The sequence below is a fragment of the Manis pentadactyla genome, chromosome 1, assembly GCF_030020395.1.
Source record: "Manis pentadactyla isolate mManPen7 chromosome 1, mManPen7.hap1, whole genome shotgun sequence".
In the NCBI taxonomy this organism is placed as follows: domain Eukaryota; kingdom Metazoa; phylum Chordata; class Mammalia; order Pholidota; family Manidae; genus Manis; species Manis pentadactyla.
The window spans coordinates 89,516,139-89,535,138 of record NC_080019.1 but is presented as its reverse complement, the minus strand read 5'-3'; the positions used below and the strand labels follow the sequence as shown (position 1 = coordinate 89,535,138).

Genomic DNA, 19,000 nt, shown 5'->3' with positions numbered 1-19,000 from the left:
TGGGTAGTATTATTTTCCAAAAGAGCCTTGGGTAGGTATTTTTCACACTAGGTTAACTTATCTTTATAATACATTTCAATACTTATGACAGACACAAAATACAAGTGTTTTTATTCTACTGGTATAACTTGTTATGGCCAGTGTGAAACACCAACTACTTCGTCTATCTGAGACAGGAAGTGAAAGGTGCCAACTTATTGATCTACTTGCCTAGCTCTCTATCTTTATTATTGTTATTATTTTTTGCTATTAGCATCCTCATTTACTCCCAAGGCTCCTAAGGTTGCCTGATGTTTACTTCTTTTTTCTTTAGTTAATCTACTCAAGTGGCTTTTGTAAGTACACATATATTAGACTGGAAAACACTCAGGCTGACTGATGATTTAGGAAGGCTTAAGTGTCTATGGAGCGTCCTAAAGAAGTGTGATTTATGATCAGATGCCTTGCAACTGTTGAGAGCCTTTAATACTTTTGTTAAGGATGTGTCAATAGATGTTGAGTTGAGTTTATAAAAGTCAGGAACAGAAATATTTTCATCTTCAAGTTGTTTTGGTTTAGCTACCTTCAAATATTTTGTATCTCCATTTTTTCCCCCACTTGTTAGTGCATTAGTGAGAGTTTTCCCAGCTGTTTGTAAGCCTATCCCAACAGTGATGGAGGCCACCCAATCATACCCTCTAAATACAGTGTAGCTACTTCTTGCTCCTTTAAAAACCTAGTTTGGAAGGGAAACAGAAATGTCTTTGGGGGAGGTAAAAAATAAGAGCCAGGAGGCCTGGATCCTAATACCAACTTTCTCTATTATGAGTTCATGCTTTTGGATTGTTATCTAATCTCTTTGGGTTCAGTTTCTACATCTGGAAAAGGTTCCCCTTCTTGAAAGGATAGCGTGAGAACAATACTGGCATATATGGAAGCACTGTGAATTTTTCAGAAAGTCTCTGAAAGAAAATATGGCAACATGCTTAGCTACAACTGACTAAATCCTCTGTATCTGTTTATCTTTGTGAAGATAAAAAGAGACGAATAAAAACATTTATTCATCTGGCGCTTGGCACAGAGCAGGTGCTCAGCAAAAATCACCATTTTTCAATGCTTCCTTTCCTTTACTCTCTTCTTGCCTTCCTCCTTTTACGCTTTTTTCCTTAAAATGCTTTTAGCTTTCCTTTGCTTACTTATTTAAACTTAGTTCAGAACAATCTTCAATTTTCAGAAGCAAAACCACATTTAATATCTAGGATAATTATACTTTGTGATAATGCAAAACTAGACATAGAACCTTGTCACCATGCTTTAGGAGATGTTTTTATTATATTATTTTAGAGAACACACAAGTTAATTGGTCAATTCTTATAGGCAAAAAAGAAAGTGACAGACTTAGAGCCTTAAGGAGGTTCTAATAAGGGCAGCACCTGGTGGTCTCAACCCCATTGATTAAGAGCTGGTGGTTTAGCCCTTACTTGAGCTGTCCTGCTAACATTGTGCTGATGGAGGCAAGAGGCTCTGTCAGATTTCTGCTTCCTTCTGGGGCCTTTGGCTTGTCTCATTTAAAAAATATCTGTATTCTGTCTCCCTTGACATTACAATGTGTCATTCTGATATTATCATACAATTCTCTCTTTTAAAAACAGACATATTGTTATTAATAAGGACAGATGTTCAGAGTACACCTCAATAAATTAATCATTAAGATGTTCTAAATAGAAGTCATTTTATGTCAATGGTCTTGAATATCTTTATGCTTCAGAGAAGAACTTAAGCTACAAGACTGTGTGGCCAGAGTTGATCTCTGCAAAGGCCAGCCTTGAGCCCCAGGGACAGAGACTTGACTATGTATCTGCTTCCCAAGCCTTCCCTCCCCATTTCCATACAGTAAAAAAACAACCTACCTCATCTCCTACTCAGCCACAGCTGGTTTGCCCCATGTGAATTAAACCTCTATGGCTTAAATTTTGTTTTGTCAAGAAGAGTAAAATTATATACTCTTACATAGAAGAGGGATTTTACATTTTCTCAGCTTCAGAGGAGGAATGAAATACCTCCTTTAACATAAGAATAAAGAACTGTGTAGGGATTTGCATTCTACAAATCCAACCAGGTCACTGGGTATTTCCCCCAAGTCTCCAGAGGAGGAGATCGCCTGCATGGCAGATTATGAAGGCCTGACTGATGCCTGGCCAGGAGCAGAGACAGCCAAGGCCACGCTCTGCTGGCGCCAGGAGGCCACGGCTGCTTGCAGAGCTGTTCTGTTCCATCTTCTTCCCTCCTTCACCCCAGTCCTCTTGCCCATGCCCAGACCCTTTTCAAAATGGGAAGACAATACCTTCAGTGAAGCCCTAGAACTTTCAGGCACTCCATTTCCATATTTTCCTGAGATGATTCCACAGGCGAGGGGAGACCATGTCATTGCTCCAACACCTACAGAAGAAAAAACTTTTTCTGAAAAAATTCTTTCTTGTGCAAACAAAGTCAAAAGTGTGGGGGTGCTTAAACAGAACTTGGTCAGTTGTGGGAAAAAGCTGGCCAGATAAATGAGTTACGACCAGCATACATTTTTCCATTAAAATTTAGGCATTTACAATTTGTGCCTCAATTATAAACCGATTATACATACACTTTCTGTTAGAAGGAGCCAGCCATATAAACAAGCCCCAAAATGTGGCTTATCCATAATTTTCTGAGGTCCAAAATTCACGTTTCTTTTTACACTCAGAGACAAATATTTTTTACTTGCATAGAAACTCGGCACTTCACTTGTCCACTCTGCCTAAATACAGCCTGGTAACTTGGTAGAGGACAGTGTGGAGGGCACAGGAAACACAATGAGCGGGAGCGGGAATGACATTTGTTACTGTTGTTGAATTTGTTTATCCTGCTTTTCTTTACCTAGCATTTTCCCACTCATGTGAACTTCTATTTTTTTTTAATCTCTAGACACTGTTTTGATAAATAAGCCTGAAAATGTGGCTTGTTCATGTTTTTCTCATGTCCAAAGTTTTTGTGTTTATGTTGTGTGTAAGTTTTTTATCTTTCTTTGTAGTTATTATGTCAACCTACACAGACATGTAGTGCCTTGCTGGCCAGTTGTTCTTGAATTCCCCATGTTTAACTCAGTTCCAGGCACAGAGTGGAAGATACAGATGTATATATCCATAATTTTTTGGGGAAGGCAGTCATAATCCACTCCAATCCAAGAGATGCACACTGGCTAGAGCAAGCACCCTATGAAAAATGAGTTTATTCATTCTTTATCCCCTTCATTCACAGGTGTTTTTCTTAGGTCCTACTGGGTACAGCTTACATGCCAGTCACAATTTACAACTCTCACTGGCTTTCATCAGGCACAATGGATTCTTCTACAATCTCTGAAATGCATCGTTCTTACAAACCTATTAGGGACACTTAGGAGAACATTTCAGTAACACGTTTTTTTCCAGATCACTGATTCCCCTGTTAAAAATGATCACTAAATATGATTGTGAAGATTACCTATTTTATGGTAGAGCTCTGGTAGCTGGACCTCCACTTTCTCTCTCTGGAAAAGGTGGTACTCAGCTTGTTCACAGACTGGCGGGATCATATTGAACTGTCTTGCTACAGAGTAGGCTTCCTAGAGAGAAATAAGATTGCAGCTGAATTTATACTGATGGGAAATAAGGCTGTGCTTTCAATTGCATGGGAAAATTTCATTTTAGTGGAATCAATACAAACCAAGAAACATGTAGGATGCCAAATAATAAAGGTATGATTATCAAGTTCACTAAGAGCAATACCAAATGTGGGAAATCCTTACTATTCTTTAGGAGGGTTTGGTTTGGGGGAAGTCCAGGACAAATCAGTCAAAGTATAAATTATTATAGTAGTAACCATAATTTAGGCTCCTAAAGAAAGAAAACTTAGACTAATACATAAATATGAACTGTCATTAGCATGTTATAAACAGTATAGTTATTTGATACACTTTTTAAAAAGGAAGCTAGAATACTTTGTTCCTATAGCTCATGAGCTGGGAAATTCACTTTATTCTCTTGCCACCAAAGAACATGCTAAAACACAGTTCCTGTGCGAGACCTCCCTGCTGTATTCTGAGCTGATGAGACCTGGCCCACACCCACATCCATCTTTGCCATGGTGCAACTGAGCGCAGCCTTCCAAGGCCATAGTGATTCTGAGCGAAGTCTGCAAACAGTCTGACAAACAGTGATGGAGGCACTCAGTGGCCATTTGAAAGGAGAAGTGAAATCACCATGATCTCTGTAGCACTCCACCGTGAGGTTCCCCAGTACAGCGCCATTCCTTGGTTTATCACATGTGTCATGGCTCGAACGATTTCTGTGGAAGGACACAGATAGTATTTCATACGTTTTTCTGCTTTTCAAAGTTATGTGGTCTTTCTTATTTCTGCTCCAAGCCTAGAAATTTAATGTAATCATTTGTTGGATTAACGTAAGTGCTTGGACATTGGTGGCAACATAATAGTCTAACGTGATATACTGATGGCTCAGAGGCTGAGGGTACTTTTGGGTAAACCAACTTTCCATTTTCAGTTTGCAACAATACCACTAAACGGTATTAAAAACATAATGACAGCTTTAAGTTCTTCCTTTACTTTTATGGCTTCATGGTTCCTGGCCTGATAAAAGAACACAGAGAATCTCTTTCAGAACCTGGGTACCTTGCTCACTAAAGTGAGAAATAAGAAAAAGCATTTTTTTTCACTTTGTAGAGTATAAGGTCGTTGAGGATAGAAGGCCTGGCTCTGTGTGTTGGATTTGCAGAGCTGGGTCTCACGCAGGGTGGCTGTTTAACAGAGATGACTCAACAACAATGTGTTTAGCAGAAAGATAAACATATTAAAAGCTGAACAAACAGCTGAAGCCACAGTGGCTCCCAACCCACAGTGGCACACCCTGTCCTTGACCACTTTGAACCAAGCTTTATTCTAAGACACCCATGTACTGCATTTTACTGGGGCCTGCTTGGGGCCCCACCACGTTTGCTCATCTGCCTCTTTTAGCTTGACATCACATTGCCTAAACAGGAAAGTGAATCCCTGTCCCTGAGGGGTGGAGCTGAGCTAATCCTCTTAGCACCAACCAGATGTGATGCAGAACCAGAGGACATGGAGAGAGACTCAAGTTCAATTGTGTGAAAAGTCAGAGACATGGCTGGATTTCTTCTGCAAACTAAGTCAGCCAGACACCCAGGAAGCCAGGTCATTTCACGTTTTTCAAGGTGTTGCAGGCCTGGGGTTCCTCTATGACCCACTGGTTACAGGTCCTTCAGAAGAATCTAAATCCTTGTCTCAAAGTGAAGTTGAGGTAGACATATTCTTATTTTATTGCTCTTAAGTAAGCCTTGTCTAAATTGGTAAGGGACAGGATTTGGAATGATATAGCCCCAGTGAGGGACGTAGTAGCCTGGTGTGTTTGGCTTATATAAACCATCGTACATTGCCCTGGGCTCTTTGTGTGGAAGATGGGACCACTTCTACTCACCACGGTCCACCAACACTGGTAGAATTGGGCTTATAAGTGAACCATTTTTGTTTCTTAGAGGAAAACTCGCAAATACCAGATTATTACTCAGCAAGTAAAACTATAAAGTTTATTCTCCCTTTATAAAGCAAATCAGATGCAAAAAGTTATATGAAATATTTTTCTTTTCTTTTGCTATACAAATGGAAATGAGTACCTATAATAAACATTTCTGGAAGCTGAAAGGTATTATTTATATCTCTGTCCTAGAAGTATTCTCTTTGGACACCCAACCCCATTGCAAAAGTCCCCTTTCCCCTCACATCCTGTTCATTCAGAGCTCAAGAGTTTATTCAATCAAGTGTATTTGTTAAGAATCTGCTGTGCTGGGTGCCAGGGATACTGTGGTGAGCCAAACATGTTGGTAAACAATGACAAGGTTAGCAGAGAATAAATGGAACTCAAGAAAGTCCCCTGTCTGAATTCTGCAGTCAGTGAGATGGGCACAGACTGTCCAGTGGCTTGGCCACCTAGAAGTCACTGAGGCCTTGGCAAGAGCAGTTATGGGGGAGTGGACTCTTCCCGTACCTTCATTCACTTATTCAACACACATGTATTAAAAGCGTAATATTTGCCAGGCACTGTACCATGTGTTAGTAAAACAGATATAAAGCTCCTGGACTCAGATACTTTAGAGTTGAGTGGGGAAGATGGAGATTGAGACAAATAATTTACAGAATGTGAAGTGTTAAGAAGAAAACAAATAGCAGCCTTAAGTAAAATATGCTAGGGAAGACCAATTTAAAGAGGCCAAGGATGGTCTCCCTGCAGAGTAATGTTTAGGCATGAAAAATAAAAAGGAGCCAGCCATGTGAGGAACAGGAAAGAGCATTCTAGGCAGATGGGATAGCATGTGCAAAGGCCCTGATGCAGGAGAGAGCTTAGTGAGTTCTAGCAATTGGAAGGAAGCCACTGTGGCAGGAGCCTAGTAAGGAAGGAGGACAGGGGTGCAAAATGATGTTGGCAGATAGTGAACTATGTTATTCATATGTTATTCAGAATTTAATAGGAAGTCATTGACATTTTTTAGGCAAGGAAATGACAGGAATAGTTTACATTTCTGCATACTATGTCTAACTGTGCCGTGGAGAATTACTTGTGAGGGGGATGACTGGAAGGAAAAGGAAGATCTTTAGGAAGAGACTGTAGTGTTCCAGGCAGCGGATGAGTGTGGCTTGGAATAGGCTGGTGGTAGTAAAGACAGAGAGACATGGATGGATTCAAAATATATTTGGGAGGTGGAATCCACAAAGCTTGCTGAATGTGACAACTAAGGGACAGAGGAATTGAAGGACCTCCCGGATATCTGGCCATTCACAGAGGTGAGGGAGATCCAGGTAGCAACAGGTTTTGGGAGGAAAATCAAGGGTTTCTCTTTGGACATGGAAAAAAATGGAGGCACCTGTGAGATACTAAAGAGGAGATGTTGAACAGACCATTGGCTAAATGACATGGTGAGCAACCTGGGCTGGAGGTGACATATTTTTTAGTTACCAATCTATTCCTTGTATTTATATAATACAGGAGTTGTATTTATATTCATGGAAGTGGATGAGACTCTATAAGGGTAATCTGCAGACCAGAGAAGGGAAGTTGTACAAGCTAGCCCAGAGGTTGGAGAGAGGAAACTGTAGGTTTCTGGGTCAGCAGCCGTCAAGGGCAGGAGGGAAGTTAGGGCAAAGGGGATGTTTCAGAATCAAGAGCAGAGAGTGCCTCAAGAAGTTGCTGTGCCCACAGAGTGGAACACCATGAGCATTCAAGTCAGGAGGACACAACGCTGCACCTGTTGGATATGGCCACAGGACAGGGAGGTCCCTGCAGACCATAAGAGAAGTAGTGTCAGTGTCGGTGCAATGGGCCCAAAGCCAGGCTGGGAAAGGCAAGGAGGGAAAGCTTTAGAGACAACCTGGGGAGACGCTTCCAAGTTTGGAACTGAATGGAACAGAGAAATTGGGCAGTAGCTGAAGGGGTGTTTAGAGTCAAATGATTTTAAAGATTGGAACTATCAGAGTAAGCCTGTAAGCTGCTGGGAGTGATCTAGAAAAAGGCAGCTGGGGTAGAGAGTTGGGGGAGAAAGGTGCAGGGAGACTTGATAATGTGAGATGGAGAAGGAGCAAAGTACCCCGGATGCAAAAGACACATCCCCAAGGGGATGGGACCTGAGAGGTTTGTAAGGCCCATCACAGGAAACATGGGAGCCCCTGTGTGATGAATTCTATTCTCATGTGCTGTCAATCCAGTGAAAAAGATGTGGGTGGGAAAAGTGAGGAAAAGGTGAGAAAGGATGGTTCTGAGTGTGGATGAGCCCACGGGGCACACTCCAGTGCCCCAGGTAATTCCGTTGCTGGTGATTCCTTGTTCCAGGATTTGTTTAGCTTCTGACTGCAGAGAAGGGCTGGGTGGAATGCAGGAAGAACTCCAGAAGTTCTCAATATTCTCATCCTTGCAGGAGGCTACAGCACAGAATGCCAGGAGAAATTGTAGGGCAGCTAATGGGCTGCAGTTGGAGATTCATGTTGCCACAGGTTGAAAATTAATCTAATGCATGTTAAATTTGTTCCTTATTTTTTAATGTCAGAGAAAAATTTCCCAAGTTGTTCAGCTATCTAACAGGATGTCACTCATACAGATGGCTGAAATGGGTTTTTACATGATTCTACTATATAAGGGCACTAGAGGGCAGTGTTGTTGAAAGAAAAAGAGCAACTGAGTCTCCATGCTTGCGTTTTCATGGAATGCAGTTTAAAAGCATCCGACTCAGAACATTGATTCTAAGTAGGGAAAAGGATGTTAGGAAGATAATTTACTGTGTTACATTCACCTGTCACAACGCAGACAAAAGTGATTAAATCTGGCAACCAGGGCTGAATGTGACACTCCCTGCCCAGATTCCCCTGCTTTTCTGGGAAGCCTGAGCTCCAGTGCTTCCCAACTGCACATTTTAGCACCCCAGGGGCTTTGAAAACTACCAACCTGGCTTCCATCGAAGTTCTGTTACAGTAAAATCCCAGGGATGAGGCCTGGCATCAATTCTTTAAAAATTCATCTGAAGTGATTCCAGTGTGCAGCCTGGTAACAAACCACTGGACTTGTTCACACCAATGGTCCCCAAGTGTGGTCCCTAGGCCAGCATCAGCTGCAGCCCCTGGAAATGTGTTAGAAATCCTGTGGCCTGCCTCCCCACCCACTAAACTACAAATTCTGGGGGTTGGTGGGGCCCAGCAGTCTGTGTAGTGACCAGCTCTCCAAGGTTGAGAACCACTGCTTTATACCATTCCCAGGGAAGCCGTTTGAGAAGAAACAAGCAGGGCCATGTCCTGCATACCTGTTACTCAGTTCATGTTACCCTTTTAGACTCACAAACTGGTCTACACACACCGTCTCATGTCAAGTTTTGAAAGAATTCCACAGGATCTTCTCAGATAGGCTCAGGTTCTAACATTTTAGTTGCAAAAGGACAAAAAAAAAGTGTATTCTTTTCATTAGCTCTCAAATCTCCAGGTTTGAGAAACACTATTTAAACTATTGGCAAATGTCATTAAACCTTCCCTGTGCACTCCTGCCCAGGTTGAAACACATAATCATCACTCTAACCCCCGGGCCACAGGCAGCCTTTTCCCTTGCTTCCTGCGTTCTTAGCACTCAGCTGGCCCTCCCAACACTGTGTCAGCTTTGCATCTCTGAGTGTCCCAGGTCCCCATCTGTAAAGTGAGGATGATATTGATCCTTCTCTCAGTAAAGTAGGTCCTCTGTATTTTAAAATATGCATTTTGTACTCAAGGACCTAATAAATCTATTTATTTTGAGTGAAAATTGTTGATAAGTGTGTTTATTTTTTTAAGTGGCCCTCATGCAAAAATCCTTGCTCAAACTAAATCTTTGCCCATGGGAAATGTTCCCTAGAACTTTGAAAGTTGAAAGCAAGTGGTTATACTGCATGAACAATAAACCATAAAGACTGAAGATACGTATATGCAGACATTAGTGTTTTGATCAAACAAAATGACCTCAAGTTAATCTGGCCACAGAGATGAGGTGATAAAAATGAATCAAACCTTAGAGATAATCCAGTGCAATTTCCTCTACTCTAGATGAGGAAACAGGCTAGGAGTCCATTGTTTTAAGGTGTAATCAAAAGCTTGAATTTATAAATTTAACAATTTATAAATATTTCACAAATGCTTACAAAATGCTGAGAGTGAACACACAAAAGAATAATTGAACTACATAGTGAAACTGTATGTAATGTGTTCTATATTTTCCAAACTTCCTGTAGATGTGTGTTATCATACTTTTATAATATAAAGTTGCACAAAGAAAGAAGTTCACTAACAAAAACCACTTTCATACACTAACATATTTTAGGATAGTTCACAAATACTAGGTTTCACCAAATAAAACTGCCATTTTTAGGGGTCAAAAATGGTTGGCTATTGACAGTGTCACTCAAATGGTTCAACCTACATGCTATTAATCCTTTCTTTTTAGAAAGAGGACCGTGGTGGGGGTAGCAGCTCTGGGCAAATGCCAGGACTTGGCTTCATTGGAGGAGTTGTGATAAATGCTAGTAGAGGATAGGTCTGGACCTGGTCACAGTTTGTACTCCAAACCAGCTGTTTGTGTTTTTATCTAACTTCAGGAGTTCTTCAGAAGAAGTTTATAATCATGTCTTAGAGGTTTCCTCTTGGTGCCTTACCAGCAGCCCTTCCTAGCTGTGGAGAATCCTCTCTCAGTGCTCAGCTGAGTGTCTGGAGATAGAGGACTATCCTTTCTCATACAAATAGAAACTCGGACCCTTAAGTGCAGTGGCACCTTGTTTAGCTTTAAAGGTTTGCTGACTGAGGAAAACCTGGCTCTGCTGGCCTTACGGAGCACACACCAGGATTCAGGAGACGTTGGTTTTTTGCTCCATCGCTGTCACTGACTTGGGCACATCCCTGGCCTTGCAGACTCAGCACAAGTGAGCAGATTGCTATTAACTGAGCACAGAAGTAATCTTTCTAAAACTGTTTAGGTGGGTAACTGCTAACCCTCATTTTCCTGGCAAAGAAGCCAAGGCTCAGAAGGGTAGTCACTTGTCCCCAGTAGATAGTCTGTAAGGCCACTTCTAGCTTTGAAGTGTTGTGACTGGCCATTTCGGGAGGCTTTGTGCACATTGCACTGTGGGGGAAGGGGGTCTGGGGACAGAGAAATAACGGCACTTACTTATTTGATCCCCTTGTGTATTTGTGAATGTGTGGTGCCCTGTATGTGGTTGTTCCCATCCTTTTGCATTTAGTACACGATGCCTATAGTTCATGATGTGTTATAACTTGAGAAATGTGAACTATTGTTTTGCCTCCTTGACAGAAGGCCTCAAATCTGATGACTATTTGAAAAAAGAATGACTTGTGTCTGTGTCTGACCTGTTGAGGCTTAGAGAAAGAGTGGTCTCACAAGATTATAAGAAATAAGCTTTCTGGAACAGGACGTGGTTCAAAAGAAACCTGCATCAGAGCAGGCTAGATTCAAGAGAGGCATATGTGCATGGAGCTGAGGCAGTGAACTCTCTCCCATCTGAAGGAATTGAACCCATTCAAAACTCTGACCTCAGAAGGGAGCTTTATGTCTCGCCCTGCAGCTGTCCAGAGAGACGCCTCCCAGAAAGGCACTCAGCCCTCAGCCTCTCTGCTCTGCCACACACTGTAGTGTCTGATTCCAGACAGTTTGAACCGAGCCTTTGAGAGTGCACAAACCTTGTTTTGATATTTGATTTCTGAACCTTATTCTGAAATGTGGAACAGGCTATTGAAAGGGGACAGTTTTAGTCTCACTTTGGCCTTAAGTCCAAAGGCCCTGAATGAATGAAAACAATTATTGGTAAGAACCTCTAGGTTCCAAAGGGAGGTGTTAGCCCACCAATGAGGACTGGGGAAAAAGATGTGGCCACCTTTAGCCCAACCCCCACCTTGATGCCTCCCCCATGATGCCTTTCTCTCCCTCCATCTTTCACTTCATTCACACTGAACCAAACTCCAGAACCTAAAAATCCCATTTGCAGAACTTGCAAATAAGAACAGCACCCTGAAGTAAGAGCATGAAGTTGCTGTGATTTCTCCCCAGCAGACAGACACCAGCTGTCTTGGGGACCCTGCTCGCTCCTTATTCAGCTCCCCCTAAAGAGGGGAGGCTAAGAGATGCTGTAGACTTTTAATACTTTTTCTTCCTCCACCAGACATGTGCTCTTTCATCCTAGCAAGAGAGCAACTGCTCATTTTTCATTTGGATAAGAATGGCCAAGCAACTTGCCTACTGCAATGACAGCTTCCTTATCTTTCAGTAACACTCTAGTCTCATTATTTCCCTGTAATCTTCCTATCACTACCTCCGATCTTTCCAGCTTCTCACCAGGACTCACTACTGCCTGCTGACACTCTCCAAGCAATAATTTTATAGAATATGGATCATAAAAATCACACCTCTTCCTTCAAAATAATCTAAACATGTTCCTCACTCTTTTCTACTAACACCTGGGGATTCCAAACGATCAGTTTGTAGTATCTATGTTTGGTTAATACTAAATGGTGGAAATTAAAGAGATAATTTCTGTCTTGATAAGAGGGAGGTAGCATCCACAATGAGCTAGTCCTGTGTGTCAAATTATACAGGATTTGTCAACAGTGTAATGAATTCCAATTCATTTAAAAACAGAATGAAAGTAAATAAATTCATTGTCTCAAATTTTGTCAGGAGCAAGGCAACAAATAAATACGGTTAAATAAATAACTCTACATGAACTGAAGTTCCAGGGTTATTCAAATTTCTTAGATGCCTGACTTACATCTTCATCTATGAAACTAAAAGTTACACCCTCTGCAGGGTGTAGTAAACTGGTCCTCTAAGTTAGCATCCTGGTGTTTTCCTGACAGTGTTACTGGTAATTTTTTTTTTTTTTTTTTTGCAAGGTACAGGTTTTTATTTAGAAATAAAGTGAGAGAATAGAGCTCCTGGCTCATGCCAGGAGGGGACAAGAGAGCCCGGGTAATCTTTTTTAAAAAAAGGAATTTTTATAGTTTGAACATGGGTTTTGTTTGAACATTGAGCTTTGGATTGCAGTTTTCTTCCTGAGAAATAAAGAAATATCTAACTTCTTAGTGTATCAATTAGGTTTTGTTTTTTTTTTAAATAGCACGTTATTGAAAACTCAATTGAAAGTCCTTTGACTGTAAAAGACTTCTTGTCACTGAAAGTGCAGAGGTCATGTATGCTTCAGAACTGGTTGTTTTAACACATCACTGAGGACCAACTCCCTTCTGACTTCCTGTCCCCAGGTGGGTTTCCCAGGTGGCATTAGGGCTCCGCTCAGTAGCATCTATGGCCATGGGCTTCCTTATTCACACTCAGCAGCACCCCTTTAGCCTCCACATTCCAAGATTCATGAGATGTACGCTGATTGGCTGCTTTGGTCACATGAGCCAAGGGAAAAAATGGGTTGACTGGTTTAACACAACCCAGAGCCCACATTGGAACTCAGGACCTGCAGGGGGAGAGGAAGTGATCTTTCTCTTGGCCAGTCGGCAGTCTGGGGGCAGGATCATCACCCACAGGAAAATGCAGCCCTAAGAAGTAGTATCAGTACATTTATTTGATATTTGAGGAAATTTGAGGCCAGGAAAGTTTAAAAACTTGATGAAGCCAGGTTTGCATTTTTCCTCTAAAACCATCCCCAACCACTGACCAACCTCATATTTAAACAAAATAAAACCTAAAACATCTTTTTCACTTTCTCTTCTTCATCCATAGTTACACATTTCATGTACATGGAAGTACACAGAAGGTAAATATCTGTATCAATGGAGGAAATAAGCCTTTGAGCATGTCAAAAGGAAATGTATTATGCAAAACATTCATGAAAGAATAATAGTTTTCTAAATGTTCATTGAGCTAGTAAAAAATAAAGTTAAGCAAGCCCCACCCATTCTATATAGGGCCTAATATTTCTAAATCCATTATAAGTAGAACAATTATTTTTACAATTGGAAGCACCTGTCATTGCATTGTAAGCTATCTGACTCAAGCCTTGAGTTTCATATCTTTTAAATTGTGGACTGTCATCCTCATTAGTCACACTGACATGTGGAATCTTGACATGTACCCTCTTATTCTATTATCCTGTCTGGAGCTTTTTATTTATACAACTGTCTGTGTATCTGTTTCTTGGGAGAGGCTTTTAACTTTATTTTAAAAGGAATTCTGTCATGGATAAAAGAATAAAGCAAGCAGCTTGGCAGAGGATTGATAAGAGTAAAAAAATATTTATCCTAATGAGATTTTTCTACTGGCAAATCCAGTTTCATGCTGTAACAGGAAGCAATCGTTACTGCTTTTCTGAAAGTGTAGACCTGGCCTTTCTTCTTGGTTCTGTCATGGGAGACGTCTAGAGGGAGATGCTATCTCAATCTTAGTGATATGAAAGTCTCTCCCCCTGTGGCAGCTGTCACTCCCTGGCAGCCCCAAATGCATTTGGCCTGCAGAACTTATCTGTACTGGTCAAGTATCTGGTAACTAACAAAGGCAACTTTTAAACTTGACGTTGTGGTGTGGAATGATTTTCTCGGCTTTTCAACAGTAAGCTACCTGGTAAAAAGGAAATACCAACTCTCTTCATGTTTTAAACAAGACATCTGGTAGCTCTGTATGTTAAAATGTAAGGCAGGCCCAGTAGTGGCCAGGCCACTTTCACTGCAAGAGCCATTATGGAGGAGGCTGGCCTGTCCCCATGGGTCTGCCCTGGGATGCTCATGTCCTTTTTTCTTTTATCTGTTTCACTGTTCTGCAAGTTGTCGGCTTTTATCTGGAACCCTTAATCTCTTTCTTTGGGGCTTTACTTCCTGTTTCTCCATCCTCATGTCCATAGGTGACTGTTTTCCCTTATTTTCTCCATTAAAGTCTTCCGTAAGGAATAATTCATCAGCGTTCTTCATGATGAGACAGTGCTTCTTAAATGTTCCTACCACATGATTCACTAAGTGGATCACAATAGCAAATGCCATTAGGTAGTTTTGGCTTTAGCATAAAACATTTATGTGCTCAACACCCAAAAGGCAAATGACCAGATTAAAAAATGGACAGAGGATATGAATAGACATTTATCCAAAGAAGAAATTCAAATGGCCAACAGGCACATGAAAAGATGCTCCAAATCGCTAATTATCAGGGAAATGCAAATTAAACCACAATGAGTTATCACCTCACACCAGTTAGGATGGCCATTATCAAAAAGACTACGAACAACAAATGCTGGCAAGGATGAAGAGAAAGGGGAACCCTTCTACACTGCTGGTGGGAATGTAAATTAGTTCAGCTGTTGTGGAAAGCAATATGGAGCTTCCTCAAAAAACTAAAAATAGAAATACCATTTGACCCAAGAATTCCACTCCTAGGAATTTACCCAAAGAAAACAAGATCCCAGATTCAAAAAGACATATGCACCCCTATGTTTATTATAGCACTATTTACAATAGCCAAGACATAGAAGCAACCTAAAGTCCATCAGTAGATGAATGGTTAAAGAAGATGTAGTACATTTACACAATGGATTATTCAGCCATGAGAAGATAACAAATCCTACCATTTGCAACAACATGGATGGAGCTAGATGGTATTATGCTCAGTGAAATAAGTCAGGCAGAGAAGGACAAGTATCAAATGATTTCCCTCAAAGCTGAAGGAACAAAACAGCAGCAGACTCACAAACTCCAAGAAGGGACTAATGGTTACCAAAGGGGAGGGGTGGGAGGGTGGGTGGGGAGGGAGGTAGAAGGGGATTGAGAAGCATTACGATTGGCACACATGATGTGGGGGGGGTCATGGGGAAGACAGTGTAGCACAGAGAAGACAAGTATGGACTCTGTGGCATCTTACTACACTGATGGACAGTGACTGCAATGGGGTATGGGTGGGGACTTGATAATATGGGTGAATGTAGTATTCACAATGCTGCTCATGTGAAACCTTCATAAGAGTGTATATCAGTGATACTTAATATAAAAAAAAGTTATGTGAATGCCTATTCCATACCATAATAAGGCACTTGTTTTAAAACAATAATAATATTTTTCTTTACAAATCTTTGTATAAAACTGACATGGAAGGAAAATGTCTAATATTTACTCTAGAGTTTGTCAACTTCCCTGACATTTTCCACACACAACATGTGCTTCAGGGGAAACACATGCCTGGTTGTGAGTGACTAAAAAGGTGTAATCAATTGTCCCTCTGGGGAATTGGTCTTTAATTAGACACAGAACTTAGTCTGCCCTAAACTCTGTTGTCCTGAACTTTTATATATATGCACAACACGTTTTATAGGCTCCCTCACATCAATATAAGGCTCTCCTATTCTTACGGAATATTTCATAATAATGGTCAGTACTAATTTAGCACTTACAGTGCACCTGGCCTTGTTGTAAACATTTTACATTTATTAACTCACTTAATCCTCATAATTTTATAGAATAGATCTGTTATTATTCTTCTTATTTGCCATGTGAGGAAATCAAGGCAAAAGGAAGGTGAGTAAATCGCTCAAGGTTACCCAGCTAGTAAGTGCTGGAACTAGGATTTGAAATCCAGCAGTCTGGCTCTCGTCTGCTCTTAACCACAGAGAACATGTCAGCATTTTAGCAGTTAGCAGACTTGTACCCAGCAGAGTGGGCTGGGAGGCCCTGACAGAGCTTGACAGGTCGTGCTAACTGCACGACTCCTTTGGGAACCAACAGCAACCATTTTCTGTACAGGTGGAAAAGGAGGGGTCCTTACACCCAACTACAGGGATCAAGATGGCTTCCTAGGGACATTCCACACTAAGGAAGCAAAGAGCTGCACTTTCAAAATGTTTATGCTCCCAACAATTAAAAGAAAAGTATATTGGTTAATATATAAAAAAGTACCTGTACTACCAAACTAATATGTTATTATATATATATATATACACACACAATGGCATCCAGCTCTTGGCTTCAAAATACTGTTCTCTATTAAAAGGACCAGAGCTCCTTGGAGAAATGGCAGTTCACAGAGCTGGGGAAGCATGGGTGAGCTTGGAATATCTTACTATAGGGAAGCAAAAATCCTTAAAAAAAAAAGATGGAGACATGCCAAAAGGACACAGAAGACATGTCAAAGATGCTCCAAATGGACATATGGGGATAACCATAGTAACAAAATGATAGTAATGAATGATAAATCATAGGAAAAAATCAGAATCTATGAGCTCATACTGATATAATTTAATTAACTAATTGAATAGTTGTTCAATGAGTGAATAAATAAATAAACGGAGGAGAAGGCAAAGCTCTTCCTTACAGTAGACTTCTGACTAAATAATGTAGAAAGTATGATGGAAATAGAAAATCACCATTTGGCAAAACCCACAGTACTTGTTTAGGTAAGAATCATTGAGGAATACTAAAATTAAGTAGGCAAAAGTGTGATGAGAAGCAAGATATTTGCATGGTTTCAAGGTATCTCCCTCAAAGATATATCATATCTACTAAAGGGAAAATAGTAGCTTTACAGCGGAGGAACCTGGTAGACATCACCTTAACCATGTAATTGAAGTTAACATCATCAGTAATGGGAAAAATATACATTATGAACGTCCGATATGGTACACCAAAAAGGACACTACATCACTGCTCTGGGACACTTGGCTCAAATGCCTAACCTGAATTTAATCACTAGCAAACATCGGAAAAAATCCAACTGGGGAACATTCTGCCACAGAATTGGCTGATCTTCTTCTATGGTCTTCTAAAGTCAAAATTATGAAAGACAAACAAAGACCAAGGTAGGGATCTAGCCTAAAAGAGACCAAAGACACGTGAAAATGAACTGCAGCCTGTGATCGTGAGTTGGATCAGGACCAGAAAAGAGTATTAATGGGACAATTAGAGAAATATGAATAAGACCTGTAGATTATATCATATTATTGTGTCAATGTTCATTTCCAGATTTTGAGCATTGTGCAATGGTTATGTAAGATGTTAGCAGTTGAGGGAATCTGAGTGAGGGGTAGATAAGAATCTTTTCTACTATTTTTGCTACTTTTTAAAGTCTGAAAATATATCATATTTAAATATAAAATTAATTTTTTATAAATATGTAAAAAATAGTGGGCAGTTTAAAAAGAGAAAAATGAGATATACATAATAAATAGAAACTTTAGAAATAGTAAGAAAAAATAAACAGCAGTTATGTTTTCTTGTCTTCCTGCAGTGGGTTATCTGGCGCAGCCTGCTTTGGAGGCCACGGAGGCAAGAAGTCTGGCCCCCCAGGGCTTGCTTAGGAATGGTGGGTGGGTGGGTCGCCAGTGCTGGCATGTCTGGAGGCATGTGATGAGAAGGGTTGGCTTCTGATTGGGGAATCTAGGATAGGAAAATTAGTGTTGATTATGTATTTCTAAACTCCAAGGCTATTCCTGGACTTTGACAGCCATGAGATCATAGTTCATACTGACAACTTAATACCACTGGCATTTTTATCTGATTTGTGTGTTTATGTGTGTGGTTAGATGTTTTAATCTTTAGCTTTGTCAAAGTAACATATGCACACTGTTTAAAGAGTCAGTGTTTAAGAGGCTTCTAACAAAAAGCAGCAGTCCTTTGACTCTTTGCCTGCACCCCAGAGGTAACCACTTCCAACATATGTAGCTGTTTATTCTGGTATTAATCTCTAACATTTCTGAAATACATATGCATTACTCTTTTGCTCTAGCTTTTTTAGACATTATCTATTGACCTCCTGTAAGGTGAGGGTTTTTGTTCTTGCTCATAGACACTTCCATCCTCATTATCTTCTCAATATATTCACATCTCAGTTTGGGGGTAAATTCATACCCTGTGTTTTCATTGTAATGACTGTGTACTTAGTGGTCAGGGTGGAGCAAAGACTTTACAACGATTACATTTCTTTTCTTCTGTAACTTCTCATTTTTGCTTTAGTTGACCATTGCTTCAGTATCTTGGTTTTATTTGGAGCTATAGCTAAATCTTCCTATACTTTGTCTCTCGATACAGTTTTCCACATGGTCAAGCCTGGAAGAAACTCAGTTCCTTTGGGTCCCCCCCAGTGACATCCCATCTAGAGTCTGCTATCCTCCTGCTACAACCTCTGTGCCTGCTGCACGGCTGTCGTCCTGGCACCTCTCTTCCCATCGGCCTGGAAATTACCTTCTTCCCTTTAATGAGTTGGATCCTATGGCTTCCTCTTTGTGGCTTTATCCCCTCATTTTTTGGAGCACATTTTCCACTAGCCTCCACTAGGAATTGTGGTTGAGAGATAGGACAGTCAAAATGTCATTATTTCCTCACCCTTGGCTGGTGGTTTGCACCCCATCATTTTCCCTGGAGTTTTGAAGGCTGGCTCCATGGCATTCCGGTTCTCCGTTTTGCTGTTGAGAACCTCTCTGGACAATCCTCATT

General features: G+C 40.7%; 1 protein-coding gene across 4 annotated transcripts in view; it reads right to left on the bottom strand.

Moving 5' to 3' along the window:
* Window positions 1-19,000, bottom strand: part of KCNAB1 (potassium voltage-gated channel subfamily A regulatory beta subunit 1) — a 384,525-nt gene that overhangs the window by 15,058 nt on the left and 350,467 nt on the right. For all 4 annotated transcript variants that reach the window (XM_057499443.1, XM_036904133.2, XM_036904135.2 and 1 more), the window contains exons 9-11: window positions 4,247-4,332; window positions 3,490-3,610; window positions 2,324-2,418 (exon numbers count right to left, since the gene is read on the bottom strand). In XM_057499443.1, the coding sequence (XP_057355426.1) occupies window positions 2,324-2,418; window positions 3,490-3,610; window positions 4,247-4,332 (302 nt within the window). The remainder of the gene's footprint in view (window positions 1-2,323; window positions 2,419-3,489; window positions 3,611-4,246; window positions 4,333-19,000) is intronic.